Source organism: Pocillopora verrucosa, chromosome 7 (assembly GCF_036669915.1).
Source record: "Pocillopora verrucosa isolate sample1 chromosome 7, ASM3666991v2, whole genome shotgun sequence".
Taxonomy (NCBI): domain Eukaryota; kingdom Metazoa; phylum Cnidaria; class Anthozoa; order Scleractinia; family Pocilloporidae; genus Pocillopora; species Pocillopora verrucosa.
The window spans coordinates 6,277,481-6,294,260 of record NC_089318.1 but is presented as its reverse complement, the minus strand read 5'-3'; the positions used below and the strand labels follow the sequence as shown (position 1 = coordinate 6,294,260).

The 16,780-nt window shown below is 38.1% G+C and overlaps 1 protein-coding gene across 1 annotated transcript; it reads left to right on the top strand.

Annotated features, from left to right (window-relative positions):
- The first annotated feature begins 1,385 nt into the window (after positions 1–1,385).
- On the top strand, positions 1,386–16,110 carry LOC131769944 (polycystin-1-like protein 2). Its single transcript, XM_059085672.2, has 16 exons — positions 1,386–1,480; positions 2,485–2,780; positions 3,068–3,209; positions 3,534–3,643; positions 3,834–3,892; positions 4,035–4,204; positions 5,048–5,703; positions 5,960–6,106; positions 7,332–7,457; positions 7,668–7,832; positions 8,263–8,469; positions 9,402–10,133; positions 10,409–10,642; positions 11,107–12,423; positions 12,913–13,075; positions 13,552–16,110. The coding sequence occupies exons 1-16, from the start codon at positions 1,405–1,407 to the stop codon at positions 15,513–15,515; spliced, it is 6,564 nt and encodes a 2,187-aa protein (XP_058941655.2). The 5' UTR covers positions 1,386–1,404; the 3' UTR covers positions 15,516–16,110.
- The last annotated feature ends 670 nt before the right edge of the window (positions 16,111–16,780 follow it).

Below are 16,780 nucleotides of genomic sequence, written 5' to 3'. Positions count from 1 at the left end.
TCAGAACAAATACATAACTTTATATTTAATAAAAATATCTGATGGCATATTTTATTGAGTATTTAAAAGAAATTTAATAACCTGCATGTGCACATTATAACCCTTTTAGTCTAAAGCTACCCGAGCGGGATCATTTTAAGGGCAGCAGCGCTTTAAATTTGAAAAGTGCCATGACCGTGAAGCCCGCATAATTCAGAAGCTAATTTATACCTTAAGAAACGAAAGGAAAAAAATTATTATGTATGAAATATTAAAGAGAGCCGATACACCTAAATGGAAGCTGATAAATTATGTTCCCAGCCTTACGCTCATTTAGTAGCAGCCATGATGAAGCCCATTTCTTGTCGTGAGTTGTCAATACTGGAAAGGTGACAAGAAATATGTTCTAGTAACTAATAATAATCTTATACAAGAGTCTTTAACTTGAAACATGCTCGGTACATCACTTTTATAGCACTTTTACTTCCGTGACTACACCTGAATAAAATATCGATGGTGTCATTTCATACCTATTAAGGTACAACTCAATATTAAGATCAACAATGAAGAGTTGTTAAACAAAAATAGTTGCTTAATTACCGCAGGATTTAGTTAATTAATCGATGTGGCGCCCGCATCTTTTAACATTCATTTACCTTCGACGCTTCACCATAGAAGATATTCTAGACTTATTATTGCTCTTCGTCCTAAGCTGTGTTTGAAACTTTTCGCAGAGTCATGAAGGCGTCTCTTACTGGTCATTTCAAGCACCTTTTCTATCATTATTCAAATAAAAATATTTAAAATAATAATAATAAAAAAAATAATGATGAATTTCTATAGCGCCATATCCATTAGCTCATGAAGCTCTACAACACTTTGCGTTGGACTTTCTATGGGCTGCAATGAGCAGTTTACAATTTTTTGAAGGAATTTTTTTCAGATGCCCTCACTTTCCTACTATTTGTGAGAAGTGTGCAGGTTCTTAAACCAGTCAAAAACTCTCCTCAAAACCTCAAACGACACTCTTCGCTCTTCCTGTATAATGTAAAACAATGTCTGTTTGAAGGTAATTCTTTTCCTAGACTTCACCAAAAAATAAAGGGGTAAACTCTGACTTGAAAATTTTCTGCGCATCATAAGAAAACTGGTGCGTATTCTCTTAATTAATATTGGTCATATTCACGTTTATTGTAGGTAATTAAACTCTAGATATATGACTGACTGGCTCGTGAATAATGGATAAAGGGTTTTAGCAGCACAAATAGACAAAATTTCACAGTAATTAGAAAACATGCTTTAAATGGAATTCCTGTTCACCTGTTCTATCGAATTGATGTTTACATGCTGTTTTTTATTAATAATTAACAAGAGGCTTTACTATTTTTATTGTGACCGTGGTGAGGTTTCAGTTGACATGGAAAAATGGAAGGAAGAAGTCAGATCCTCCATTTTCTCCTGGTCATAATTGCCTCTTTCCAACAGACCGAGGGAGTCTTTGGTAAGTTAAGTTCTTATATTTTTCGCCTATAGAATGCTTTATCAAAAATCCGACAATTGTTGATACCCATACTATGAATGACTTCGAACACCGCAGTACAGATAAAAATATCAAAGTGATAGGACTGTATAATCCATGCATGAAGGTTAAATATATATCTCCGAATTCTTATTCCATTCCTGGTCTCAGCGATTCATAGAATTCTGAGAATGGAATAGTGCATAGCAGACCTGAATTTAGGTATTGTAAAGGAAGGAAAAACGAAACGAGAAATCCAGGATCATTGTTTATTATAGCAGACTTTTTGGATGAACCAGTAGAATGGTTAATTTAGGCGCTCTTAACTTCCCTCTAACCAAAGGAATCATTATTTTTCCCCGTTTGACATGGATATACATATTCATGGAAAGTTATTCATTCTAGTCTGGTAAAACATGCTGTGGTCTAAAGTAAATGTCTAAAGTAAATGCACGTCAATTGGCGCGGCCTTTACAAAGAAATCTAATCGCCTTTTTTGACAGTTAACCTTAAACTTTTAGAATAAGCCCAATTCAGAAAAAAGCATTATTCCAAAACAGGTCTTCGCCGACACACGAATATGATAATAGCCAAAATTTCTGGGAAAAAAACTGAGCTAAGTAAATTTCAGGTGGACACACCTTACGATGGCAACGCATTCAAAATGTTTTACACTGTGTATCAGTTTGAGCCTGAAGATAGTTTTGTTTCTCTCAAATATTGTTCAAGTGGCAACTGATCAGCGAGCTTATTTTAAAGTTCACGTCTCTGTTAAATTATAACAATAACGATAATAAGAATGATAATTATTGATGGCGCTAATGGATCCATGTGGACTTTTCATGAAAACGCAGCACCCTGTTTACAATTCTTTGCCACCCTTCTGCAAATTGGTAGAAAATGCGATTGTTAATTTTTACGAGATGGCTCCGCACGCGCAAATAAGACTACAAATGACTTGCACACTATGTCATCGTCTTACGCAGATGACTGTAGCAGTCCTCTTGGAGTTCAAAATCGCAAACAAATCCCAGACAACAAACTAATGGCATTAAGCACCTTCCAAGATGATTTTAAACAATTTGGACCCCAACGTGGTAGACTTCATTCGTCGTCCGCCTATCGCGCTGATCCACGCTTGGTCTCCGGCGCCTTTATTATTGTGCTTCCACAGGAGAAGATTGTAACTGCAGTTGCGACTCAAGGTTTTAGGGACGAATGGGTGACAAAATATCGATTGGTATTTTATCCTGGAGATGGGGGTCCTTCAACTATAACAGAGGTAAGAAGCTCTGAGGTACATCTATTCACTTTCAACGAAAATCGAGTTGACCACGTCGTGATATTTCAGTTAGTGCAGCTAAGGTGTATTTTAAGTTATGGTGCCACGTTATCCAGAGGAGTTTCTTCCACACCCCTTTCTCCCTTGTTTTCATATTGGTGTAAGATCCCCTCCACAAATGAGTGAAAATTTGTTATTATGTTATATATCTTAAATCTATATGATCAGTTTTGAATCGCTGAAATTTTTCCGTTTTTTTATATATATTTCAAAAAAATTAATTTTAGATTTTTCAAGGCAATATGGACGGCGACACTGTCAGGCTTAACGTAGTTAGCTTCCCAGTAAAGACGTCTCAAGTTCATATCTACCCCTTTGAATTGCATAAGAATATTGCTTTACGTCTTGAGCTCTACGGGTGTGATCCAGGTGAGAACGACAACTTATGCATGACCCATTTTCGTCTTCCCGCAAGTGAGCATTAGCAAGAATACGCTTTTCATGCTATTCCGGAGATTTTTCTCCAAACATATGTAGTTAGAAAATAATAAAGCGAAAATTGTGCGAATTTTTCTAACACTCCACACACTACATTTTTTCAAAGGCCACCCTGTTACCCATGGCATTAGGGACACCCTTTGGCACTCTCTTTGTGCTAAGTTACATAGTCCTTATATCATTTAATTGACGTTTTGAATGTGTCCGTTTTTATTACAAGACGAAGTCATCAAACTCTTTTTGCATTTTAAAAAGGGTATCACTTTAAAGTCTGGCTAAAAGTACTTGACACAAGCTTTAAGCTCTCCTTCCTGAATCGTACAAACGAGGAAACAAGAGAAAAAGAGGAACGTGTGCTATCTAAGGCAAGAAGAGAAATCTTTATATATTCTCTATATATTTTTTCGATTTTTGTTTTGTTTATAACGTTGTGAGTCAGCTATTTGAAGTTAAACATTTATCATGCAAATGATAAATGTTTCCTGACATGGATGGGTATACAAGTCAAATATCGTATTTTTGTTTTGTTTTGGTTTTTTACAACTTCTTTTAAAGGTTAAAAGTTACCTTCAGAATATACCAGGATTCTTGGAAACAAAACTTCACAAGTTCAGGTTTGGCAACATTTTGTGCTGTTAATTTTTGTCCTTTGATTTTTTCCTTATTATTGTTTTTCTGCTTGTTATTTATGTTCGTTTGTTTTTGTATTCTTGTCTTTGTGTTGCCTCTTTAACTGCATTCCTTTTCTTCCTTTAGTCCACCTCTCTTCATCAATGACTTACAAGTTACACAAGAAAGCATCGTCGCTGAGATCGAAATCTACTGCATAGAATCGGCCACTACAGTGATTAAGAATGAAATAAAGAGGGCTTTAGCCAATCAAAGCGCTGACTCTATTTTTGACCAAAACATTCTACTTTATCCAAGTAAGTGTCAGTCCCTGGTTCAAGCATCAAATCCCAACACTTTTCGTTCAGGTGTTGCTAGAGAGTCTCATGGAATAGGCAGCGGCCAACCGAACCAAAGAAATGGCAAGAGAAGCCGACAAGATTTCAAAATTAACACACGTGCTCATTCATAATTGATTTTGCCTTTGAAATATTTGTCGAGTGCGTGACAGCAGAGTGCGTGACAGCAGAGTGCGTGACAGCAGAGTGCGTGATAACAGAGTGCGTGACACCAACGTTTTAGACCAGATAAGCAGCGAAGTAACGCAAACATGTGGGCTGAACTGAAGACCAGGGTTAAACAATCAGATACCTTAGACCTAAGAAAATAATTAGAGACATCAGAGACTTAGAGACTTTTACATCATAGAGCCACTAACAAATGTGACACTCCTGGGGATTTGCTTTTCTCTCAATTAATTGTAGATATATTATTTCTTATTTTGGAATTTCAGGGAATGCATTTTCCTTTTATTGCGCATAGATTTACTTTTCTTTAGTAATTTAGTTGCATTTTAAGGTCAGTAGGATCATTTTAATTGTAATAAGAGTGTTCCCAATTAGTGCTTGTCTTCCGCTGGAACTAGATCCTTTAGACACTGAACTAAAGTCGTAGTTATCATAATTACCACTATTATGATTAGTATGTATAATATACATTCTTTGTATACTACATTCTTTCGACATTCAAATGAAAATCTATGTTCAAGCTAATCATCTTACATTTGCAGAGCAAGTATAGAAGCAACCTACCGTGATAACTTAAACTTTGTGGTCCTGCTGGAATTCGTAATTGCAGTTTTTATTTCACTTCTTTTCTAGGTACTGACGAGTGTCAACCACCGAGCTTCAACATCTCCATAAGAACAGACCCAAGTCACCCGCAGCTTGTTCCAGTCGACACTACAAATAACATGGACATGTTGACTGTGAAAGCAAAGCTAAACCCAGCATGCCCTTCTACCCAGAGAATCAGGTATACTTGGGAGATTGCAGCCGTTGATGTGAAAACAGGACTGTTTAGTATGATCTACCGGTGGGGGAAACCACAATATGGAATCAACGAGATTGTTTTAAGGACAAATTTCATCCAGGCGGAGGGCAAATGGCTAACTTTCATTCGATGCATCGTTAGGAATGCTGACAAAAGAGGTGTATATCGTCTAAAGTACGATTTTGGTTTCATTAAACTCGTAAAGATGATGCCATTGAAATGTAGCGTGAAACCAAACCAAGGAAAGGCCGCTTTAGATGAGTTTGAAATTAGCTGCAAAGGTTCATATGAGCGGATCAGAGCCAGCAACTACACTGTCAAACTAGAATCAAGCAACAAGGAATTTATTCTGGCCACCTGGAGATCGCCTATAGGATCAATAACACTACCAGCTGGAAATCCAGAGGAAAATTATTATCTTCACTTACGTGTGGAGGCTACGTTTCCTTCATTGCCTTCACTCTTGGACAATGTTCAAGTTAAGGTAACTTAAAACTGAACCATTTGGCTCTGTATAAATGAAGTAGGTTGAGAATGTTGATTAATCTGTTGGCTTCCTTTCGAGGATGATGATTAGCAACAGTAAAAAAGATATTCATTGCAACTCCATGCCATAGACATTGCAGTAGGTTCCGACGGTAACAGCAAATTTTATTTCCACTTTTTGCTATTAAAATGATGTTACCTTTGATTGATAATCATATTCTAATACACAACTCAATATTTACAACATCGATCAGGTAAATAAGCCCGAACCTCACGAAATTCTTCATGCTGTAAGAAAGATTAAAGATCTCATCTCGGCCAGGAAATACGAAGAAGCTGCTTACAAAATATGGATCCTTCAACTATCATTAAAGGATACGAGTATCAGTATAAGGAGAAAGGTACGTGACATTTATATGCTCACCCAATACACCTTCATCACGCAGCGCCATCTTAGATTGCGGGCATGAGAAGTCGCGTCGTGATCAGTGAGCTGTTATTAGCGATTGAACTTTTCCTTACGATTGAAGACTTAGCCAGCAGTTTTTAATCTATGAAATATTAATTCATTTTATATCCATAACACTAGATTCAATTGATGAATCTAATATTCTTTTTACAGCATGTTTTTTATTTTACTTTTGGCTCATGCTGTCAAACGCACATTTCACTTCAAGCCAGAGGATATGTATAAAACTATGACTGGGCTTACACGTCGAAAACAGCGCAGTTTGCATGGACCAAGGAGGGCAAAGAGTACCAACAAAAAAATTGCAAGGGTAAAAAAAATTTGCGGACCAGCAAATAGGAGAGAAGCGACCTCAATTCTTTGTCAATTCAGTACGGTTCAATAGTCATAAAAAACTGCTGGCTAAGTCTTCAATCGAAAGGAAAAGTGGATCGCTAATAACACGTGCCTCTAACAGCTTATCGGTCACGACGCGACTCTTACCTCGAAATCCGGCCCTTCATCTCGCCTAGTAGCGGCGAGCATTCGAAGGAAAGTTGAAAAAAGATAAATTCTCACCACTTTTATTTCGCTTGTCGTTAGAACAGAAATTAACGCAGCAATGATCGTGAGCCATGCTTGCTTGTAATCTTCACTCAAAACACTGTGATGTAACACAAAACCTATACCTTATAACCGTTCAGCCTCGATTTGATGCACCACGCAATCCAAGATGGAGCTGCATGATAAAGGTGTATGCAAACAACGTCTTGTACAAAGCTGGGCCAAGATAACCCACGGCTAGTGTGAAATCTGATTTCAGGTCTGAAAGCTTTAATGTAAAGCTAAATTTTGTATAATTCCTTTTTCTACAATTCGATGGTTCGATGCTCTAAAGTGAATGGGGAAAATTATTCCAAAAAGGCCTAACCCTAATTAAAATGTATCCCTGGCTTTGCACTAACTGGCCTTGGAACAGCTGAAGAATTTCCAATTTTAGTTACCCCTGGCCAAAAGGATTTCTAATTGATTTTGTTTTACATACAATGCATGGAATAAAAGTTTTCATTCATATGTAGTTTGCCTTAAGAAAATTATAGTACTTGAGGTTTGTGTGCTCTACATATTTTTAAACTAACAACTGTAAAGCATAGCTTGTCTTGGTTCTTCTTTCAAAGGTTAAAAAAGAGCTTATACAAATCATAACCGACATGAAGATAATAAGTCTTCAGCAACTCAAGCGAGTGGCAGCCTTTGTAGCGTTTTGCAACAAAATGAAAAAAGACGCTACGCCGCAGATTCAGGTACTTTTCTAAAATAAATCACTAAAGGTATAAGCTTCTTCCTTCTTAAAGCCGTTACAAGCCTTCACAGTCTTGTAACAATATGTCCTACACATAATTTTAAGAAAATTACACTGTGTATCAGTAAAGTATATTTGCACTAAAACTTAATTGTCAGTAGTAATTTGAATATCCTTTTTTTTTTCGTTTTTTTCTTTTTTTTTTTTGCAGAACAGTTCTATCCAAATTCTTACAATGGCCATACATTTCTTGAAGAGCCAGATGGACAAAAACTTGAGTCATATTACGGATGTCATTGTGGAGGGAGCTACATTCATTCTTTCAGCAGCGTCAGAAAAACCACCACTTGAAAACAGAACTGAAGACTCAGGAACGGTAATTTTACTTCTTTGGATTCCTGACGGCGGATAATTACATTTACATGCATGATTAACTGGCTATGTAATCAGTTAATTTGGGTACAGAGCACAGCTAAAGATAACCTCTTTCTCCTTACATTGTTCAGAATCAATTTTTTAAAAGAATACCAACTTGCCTCAACAACAAATACAAGTGCTGAGAGGTAAAGCCAAGTTCAAGGAAGGGCTTTCAAACCATACGAGGAAAATAGACCCATGAAAATAAATAAGAAAATCGTGTTCAATGGATTTCTTTGTAATCCTGAGGAAAATACATCTTAACTGATTTTCTTTTTTACTTTTAAGTTAACATTTTAAACACTCCCTAAAACCTAGTGCTTACCACATTGTTGGTCTTACTATCTACAACACATAACTTACCTTCTGTACTTGCTTTGTCTTCAAAGGAGATTACCGAAAAAGCAATAACGCTTTTACAGCAAATAGCAGTCATAAGAGGAAATTCTGCAACTGATACAGATCAAGTCAAACTTCGCTCCGAGGGCATTTCCATTCTACGAGCAAAACTGAAGAAGAGCAGAAGGGTCTTGTACCTAGAAAGAAATGAAGTTCACTTGCCAGCGGAACTACTACAACGGAGTGGTACAGTACAGGTTGGAAATTGCTTATATTACTAAGTACTAAATTGGTAGAGAGTCACTCTACTTTGTTTTACAATCTGTTTCTAAGTAACGTAGACGAAACGCGTTCTATTTAAGTTGCGCTTACCGACAGCCTTGGATTTAAAATGACAGCGTAACAAATTGAAATACTTTTTTCGCTTGAGTTACGTGCATTAAAAATCGCGTCGACTGAACTTTTCCTAACGACGGTGTAATTCGAGAAATTTAACGCTTGATAATGAATCATAAAGGAGTGGTATGAAACTTTATTACACCCATTTTAAAAAAATCACTGATGGTCTCTGTAATCTGATTGGCTCTAATTGGTGCGATTTATTCATGAACCGCACCATTTTTTGCTTTAAATCACATCATTTTCTTAGCCAATGAGGAGGTTACACTGAAAACAAAACAACCGATCAGATTTCAAGGCTTGTATAAAGTAACCAATCTAATTGCAGGAAAATGAAAGACAAAGGGTATCATGTGGAAAATTTTGCAACCTTTGTTTTCAAAACTCCCCCTAAAAAATGGATGGATTTAATTTCAAACTAGCTCAGTGCTGCATCAATGAAATATTTGAACTGACCAAGTCCTGTATTTGGGCGATTTCAAAATGGATGTATTAAAGTGGTAATTGGACCTTGTGCCGTTCAATTTTGGTCTGAAATCATACTTGTGATTTCAAATCACACGTATGATTTCAGCCCAAATTGCACTCCACTTAGTTCAATTACCATTATAAATCTATCAGAAGGTTTAGAGTCAGCTGTTTTGATAGGGTTAAAAGTGAGGGGGTTATGCTTTCATTTAGTTATACATACATTGACAGCCTAGCAGAATAAAAACAAGAGGCCTCGAGAAAAAAAAATTACATGCTTGTTTTAGGTATAACCATTACTCACTTCCTGTCCTCCATTTAGTTCATCAGGTTTGATAAAAATCCCTATATGGGGAATCCAGAAGTCGTTCCAGTGAACGTATCATACATTGATGTTACGTTTTGGTATAAAAATGAGACCAAGATGAGGATTTACAATCTTAGCCATCCAATCAGGATTGTGTTTCCCAGAGAGCCAGTGACTTCGATGGAAATGGAAGAACCAGCTGAGAGTCTATTTCTTACAAAGAAAACAATGCGTTATCACGAGTTTGATATACCCTCTCATGAAGCCGCAGTTATTGTGAGTATACGACCGGAAAAGAACATTACATTGATTGTTTATGTCAAGCACGGCACACGACCAACACCTGAAAACTACGACATAACTGTTACCTTGCCGAGGACCAACCATACTTGTTTGAGTTTTATCAGTGAGGAGAAAGATAGCTGCACCCTTCGTGACCCCTACGAATTTGATATTTCACCAAACGTCACAGGACAAAATGGAACTCATTTCATCGGCATTAAGATTCTAGAACAATCACCAGATGCTTTAAATACATCAGTGGGAAAAAAAGGGGATCATGGTAAAGATGGCAAGTCCTTGGATCAGATGTCTTGTGTAAATGTTAGGCCACCACCGACTGCAAAAAGCAGTGTACCTCGAGAATTCGACCCTGCAGAGGATTTCAGATACAACCTAACTGTTAGAGTGGCAAGCTGCGTCTTCTGGGATGAACTTATGAAACAATGGTCTGTCTATGGAGTGAGGGTAAGTAATGAGTAGTACACGGAAAAGAACTCGGCCAATATCCAGCCATTCATTGAATATCCATTGAAACAAGATTTAGTGAAAAAAACTAGACACAGGTCTTTTTTTAGGTACTAGCCAGTTGCACTTGACGAGAGAACTTAAAGTGCCGGTGTGATTATGTCTGAGTATTTAATCCAAGAAAACCAGATATTTCTCTCAAATTAAAGACAGCAAACAAGCACCGAACATGAAATAGCTGGCAATCTTTAAATAACTTTGTTTTAAATTTTTAGGTCGATCCTGAAAGCAACGAACATAGAGTTGCATGCCTAACCAATCATCTAACGATGTTCTCTGGCTATCTGTATGTAGCTCCAAACAAAATTGATTTTAAAAAGATTAGTCCAGACTTTGAGGATCTGCCACCAGAAAACGCAGTGGTGTTGTCTACAGTTTGCCTCATCTTTGTGTGTTATGCTGTGGGGCTGATGTTTGCCAGAAGGGCTGACAATAGAGACAAAAGAAAGGTAAGCTTTTTCACATGTAGCGAGGTGCACGTTTCTAATCAATCATATATTTCCCTCACTTGAATCATTTTCTTGACGCATCAGTACTATCAAGTTTGTTAACCCAAGGATAAACACAAATCGAACCAAATTTGCCTGAGAAAGTTTGATGTCTCAGTTGTGAGAACGTTTAAATGATATTTCTTCACTCTGAGAACGAAGATTTGATAGAGCACGGATTTAAAGATTTTGATACAAGTCCATACAGTAATATAATAGTCCAATAAGTCGTTGAGATTGACAGGGTTTTTAGGCTAACGAATTGTAAAAATTTTAATTTTCTGTTGTAATATTAGCTTTGAAATTAAACCTTTTCCTTATGTTTTTCGACACAGGACTTTGAAGACACGCTTAAATTCATAATTTAAGTATTTTCCCATGCCGAAAACGTCAGTGAATCTCATAGGCGTCTCTTCCTCTCACAGGTTGTAAACACTGAGGCGACGTCGCATAGCCCCGGAGACTCCTCTAGTTACAGCTACCAGGTTTTTATCCAGACTGGAATGTGGTACGACAATGGCACAACTGCAAGAGTCGGTATGATACTTTTCGGCGAGGACGGAAACAGTGACATAATATACTTTATGGATCCTTGGAGAGAAAGCAAACTTTTCACACGTGGTAGCGTGAATACGTTTACCTTTAACCTTCCATGTCATTTAGGGCAGGTGTACAAGATAAAAATTTGGCACAACAATGCTGGCAAAAGTCCTTCATGGTTTTTGTATCAGGTCGGTGTAAAAGACCTTTCCACCAAGGAGACGTGGCATTTCATTGCAAATAGGTGGCTTGCTGTAGAGAGCCCTGACGGTGCAATAGACGTCGAGGTACCAGCTGCTTCGCGAAAAGAATTAACGAAATTTAAAAGACTGTTTCAGTGGCGGGCTATAACAAGCCTTGCAGACAGGCATTTATTTCTTTCGCTCTTTGTCAGGCCTCCGCAGAACCCCTTCACACGTTGCCAAAGGCTGACATGTATGCTGTCAATTATTCTAGTGTCATTAGTAACAACTGCAATGTTCTACAGGGACAATAAAAACGAAAAAGATCCAAATTCCTTCCAACTTGGGCCACTTGAGCTAAGCTTGACGCAAATTATCATCGGTGTGCAGAGCGGTCTCATTGCCCTGCCTGTTAACATCCTCACAGTGATGATATTCAGAAACACAAGGAGAAATGTGTCGATAGACTTCCCAAACGAATCTGAAAAGGAGGGTACCTCCTCTATACAGACACCAGGTTTTTTTCCGCCGTACTTCATCGTTGTTGGGTGGGTGATTTGCTTGACAACTTCAGTTACGTCAGGAACCTTTGCGATACTCTACAGCGTGCAATGGGGAGCGGAAAAAGCAAATCGCTGGCTGCTTTCCGTTGGAGTATCAATACTCCAGGATATATTACTGAATGGACCAATTATCATCATAGTAAACACATCTATCATGGCTTTAGTAAACAGGAAACCAACTGAGGATAACGAAATAGAAAAGAAGACCCAACAAGCAAACCTAGTGCACGTTGTTCAAGAAGATGAACTTGTAGCAAGTCACAAGCCGCCAGAGGAAGAACTACAAAGAGCTCGAAGCTTAAAACTTCAACTGAAAAAGCTACGGCGCTTCTTTAAAGACCTGGTGATCTACGTTGTCTATGTCGTCCTGCTAATGATTGTGTGCTATGCAGACCGTAAGCCGTCAAGTTACTTACAGACAAAAACGTTAAAGAACACGTTCAGTGCATTCTACCAGGTGATATTGTTGCACGACTGGCTTGCATTCATGTCGCTTCTGTTTTACACCACACCACATACCCAAATTCATTAGGGTTATTTACCGCTTTTCTATCCCAAAATGTTCAAAACGACCATGCAGCAATTTATCTCAAGAGGTGCATGTCTTTCTTTGTTAGGACCTCCTTGTCCAATCGAGGGAGAGACGTGGCCTTACTAGTGGCCCATTTAACCGTGAAACAAAAGGACGAAGCTTACACCCTAGTTTGGCTAGTTTGTTTTTTCTTAGGCAAGAACAATTATTCTCGCAGCTGCATTTCCCCTTGACCCGGGTCTATACCAGAGAATACCTCATTGCATCGCTTCATGCTAAAAGCTCTTGTAGTATGCGTCGGTTAGCTCCCTTCTAAGATTTGGAATCTAGGCACATCTATCTCTTCACCTCAATTTTTTTTCCTCGTATTAATTATTCTTTGACAATGAGAGCCGATCGTTTTATCTTATCTAGGTTCAGGATGCAAAATCTTTTTGGAACTGGTTTGAAGAAGAACTAGTTCCTGGCCTTTACGACAGTGAAAAGACTCTCAATGGTAGTGAGACCGGGATGATAAGTGGCAAGATTGGCTTTATTGTGGGCCTCCCAAAGATACGACAGATACGTATTAAGTCAGGTCAGGCTTCGTTCTTGCCACTTTTGAGATACCATCTTATTAGAATCAAGTAAAGTAGAACCAGTTCATTCTCCTAGAATAAGTCTCAGTACTTCTAGCCCAGCAGTATTACGAAGGCTAACTGCGTCTTAATCCAGGTTACTCGGATTTGCATCTGAACTGAAACATCAAGAGAGGGGGAATTCTTTAAACTATAATCAGAACCAAAGGCGGCAGCTTCAATGCTGCTTTTCGATATTTTTAGGCTATTTTCTCCTTTGTTTTGTTTTCATTTTTTTTTATAGTGTTTCGGAGTGCGTGTTTTATCAAAACAACGATAAGCCCCTTCAGCCAACAATTCCTTCATACTATTCATCAGGAAGTAAATGATAACTAGATAAAACATTTTTTTTGCGCTTAACTGCTCAGACAATTAAGGTAACTCGATGCACGTAATTATTTTGATCATATACAGTTTTTTCTTTCATCATCCATAGAACCCACATGCAGTGTGTTTCATGTTCGACCAGTTTTACGCAAGTACTTCGATAAGCACTGCACCTCAGATTTTTCCAATTCAAACAAAGACACCACGCCGTATTATAGACCCGGATGGAAGACATGGCCAATTTCAAACATTTCTATAAATTCACAGCAACTTAACAAATTATGCCCAGAACCGTGGAGATATAAAGAGCCCATGGGACTTGGAGACGTTTTCCTACCTTACGGTGGCGGGGGTTACATAGCAAAGCTTGGATACGATGCAACTACAGCACTTATGGTCAAAGAGAGCATGGAAGAGAATAATTGGATAGATGACAGGTCAGCTGCGGTTATTGTCGAGTTCATAGTATTTGAACCCGCAAATCTTTTACTCACCGAAGTTATGCTCCTCTTCGAGAAGTTCGCAAACAGTAGAAGAAGTACAAGAATTGACATAATTCCTCAATATATTTTCCCTTCCACTGGCTCCTCTCTGCGCCCATTCTATCGCGTGAGCATTCTTTTATGGCTTATTTTAATCCTAGCTTTATTTTTTCTCGAAATCATCAAGGCAACAAAGCAAGGGCGAGGGTACTTTAAAGGCTTCTTCAACTGGATTTCCATCTTGCAGATTCTTTCATCTTGTTGCGCGGGTTTGACTGTTTTTCTGAAAGAGAACACCTTAAAAGCTTTCCTTCAACAAATACGTGGCAATCCCTTTGGGGATTGGAGCCCTTTCGAGCTCATCATATGGTCAAGGTTTGAAGAAATTATTTTGTCTATTGCTGTTGTAACGACAACCATCCAGTCTCTAAGACTCATACAGCTTAATCGGCACGTCCATGTCATGAAATGGACCCTCCAAAGCGCCTGCCGGTATATTCTGTCCTTCAGCGTAATTATCTTGATGCTTGCTCTCGCCTTCGCACAGTTTGGATCACTTCTGTTTGGAGCTAGGGATGAAGAATACGCGACACTCTATTTTGCGCTGCGTACAGTACTCCAAATGGCCATCGGGATAGGAAAAATACAAGTTAATAAGATGAATGGTGATTCAAGCGAATGGTTTGCCCCCATTTACTTGTTTGCTTGTATGCTAAGTTTAACAATTGTTTTCGTTAACACCTTTATTGCAATATTGGATGATGCGTTTCATCAGGCCAATGACAGAGAGTACCCAGGGGAAGGAGCGATTGTGGTTATGAAAAAATGCGTAAAAGACTGGTTCAAGAAAACTGGTAATGTCGAAACTGCCGGAGGAGTATTCAGAGAATCTCCGTTTCGAAAGACTATCCGAAGAAAGTCAAATCAACCTTTATTAAGGAAGGAAACTCCTGCAGAAACTAACAGGCTTTTGAACTTTGAGGGAAATCTTCGCAGTGAATCTCCAGTGCAGCTCACAGGATTTAGATGTCTGGACGACATTGAAAATGATCAATACAAAAACAGAGCAAAGCTCGCCGAAAGTGAAAGTCTTTTGAGCTACGAAAGTCTTACCGAGGAGACTGACAAATTGGCAGGCCATCAGATCCTTTCTCAATCGGGTTTCACTGAATTTAAAACAGAAAGCAACGTGACAGAGGTGAAGGACCCTATTGTTGATGATGAATACAATTATTTAATTGACGCAATTGGTGACGTTTATTGCGATACTCCATCAACCGAAGAGGAACTGCTTCTGTCTGATATCACAAGAATCATGAAAACCGTACGGTCCGATTTCATGGCGGCAGTCCGAAAAGATGAAGACTGTTATTCTGCCTCTTCCTCTTCTCTATCATATGACGTTAGCTATGAGGAACTGAATGAGTCAGCATCTATGCTGTCTTTGATTCAAGCATGTAAGGACTCTTCGAACAGTAGTGCTTGGAGTTATGTCCGTGGCATGCTCAGGAGCCAAGGTAAACGTCTCCACCGAACCCTCAGGCGCCAATCCAAGACTTACAGTGAAGAGGAGAGGGAGAGCTACATATGAGTGGTAGCCGAAAGCAGAAAGACTGCTAGTGAAAAACATTATGTGTGGCGAAAGAGGTAAATGCCTGATATATGTATAAAAAAAATTTTAAAAAAAAAAAAACATGAACGCGAAAAGTGGAAATACACAGAGCAAAGACAAACAATGAAGACGGCAAATGAAACTTACGGATGCAACAGCGCGGGAGCGAAACCGACAGAGTAATGCGGCGAAATGAAAACGAAAGTAAACAAATTGAATTTGGAGAAGCCGAATTTACTTAGGGTTCGAATTTAAAAAGGGCGCGAAATAATAGCCTAGAAAATGTTTTATAAATGGAAGCGGGTTATACAACAGACTTAATAACAATGAAGATATGGCACTCACTGTAACATTTTAGGGAGTTAAATCCTTCTGTATGAATTACACAGATTCAGCATTTAGTCACCGACTTTCTGCAAACTTTCCACGTTAAAATGCTCGAGGGTACCACTGACAGCCGGTTAACAATCATTTTGGACCTTCCGCTCGTGACTCAAACGGAGAGAAAAACTTCTGAACGTGCATTTATTCCTGAGTTGCCAGATCTTCTAACTCACCGGAATTATCTTTGATCTTACTTGCTATAAAAATATATGACCTTAGAGGACATTCGCTAAATTTTGAAGACCATGGATCAGTCGGCAAAACCATCCATTGATCGCGAGTTGAGAAATTAAACGTCAAAAATGTTTTCAACGTCCTGTTCACATAGGATCTTTACTGCTCTATGCACATAATTTCTTAGATCTATAGCAAAGGACCAGGGAGATTGCACGTCTGCATACAAAGGGTTACAAGGTCCAATTTTAATCACTGCAATTTTTTAAATATGATATTTTCAAATAGGTTGAATGACGATTTCATTTAACAATGAAAAACCTTGCTCGCTATGGACATATGTAAAAAAAACTTTAGTCATATAAAATTAGATCTTTTCTAAAGCATCTATCCCTTTTTTTCTTTATCCGGCATATCTAAGTCATTATGAAACTGTTTTGTAAAATATTCTCTTCTTTTTTTTTTTTCTTATTTTAGTAGGACTCTTGTTTTAAGCGAAAGTGTCGAGGTTTGTTCTTAGGAGTATCTTGTTAATAGAGATTGATTGCATGATTTTATCATCCCGTAGTAAAAGTAATTTTAAATAGTCCCAACAATTAAGTTGTAGTATTAAAAGAAAACTCGCTTCTAAACCGCTTCGAATACTTTTTGTTATCAAATAGAAGCCCTTTTACAGAATATATTGT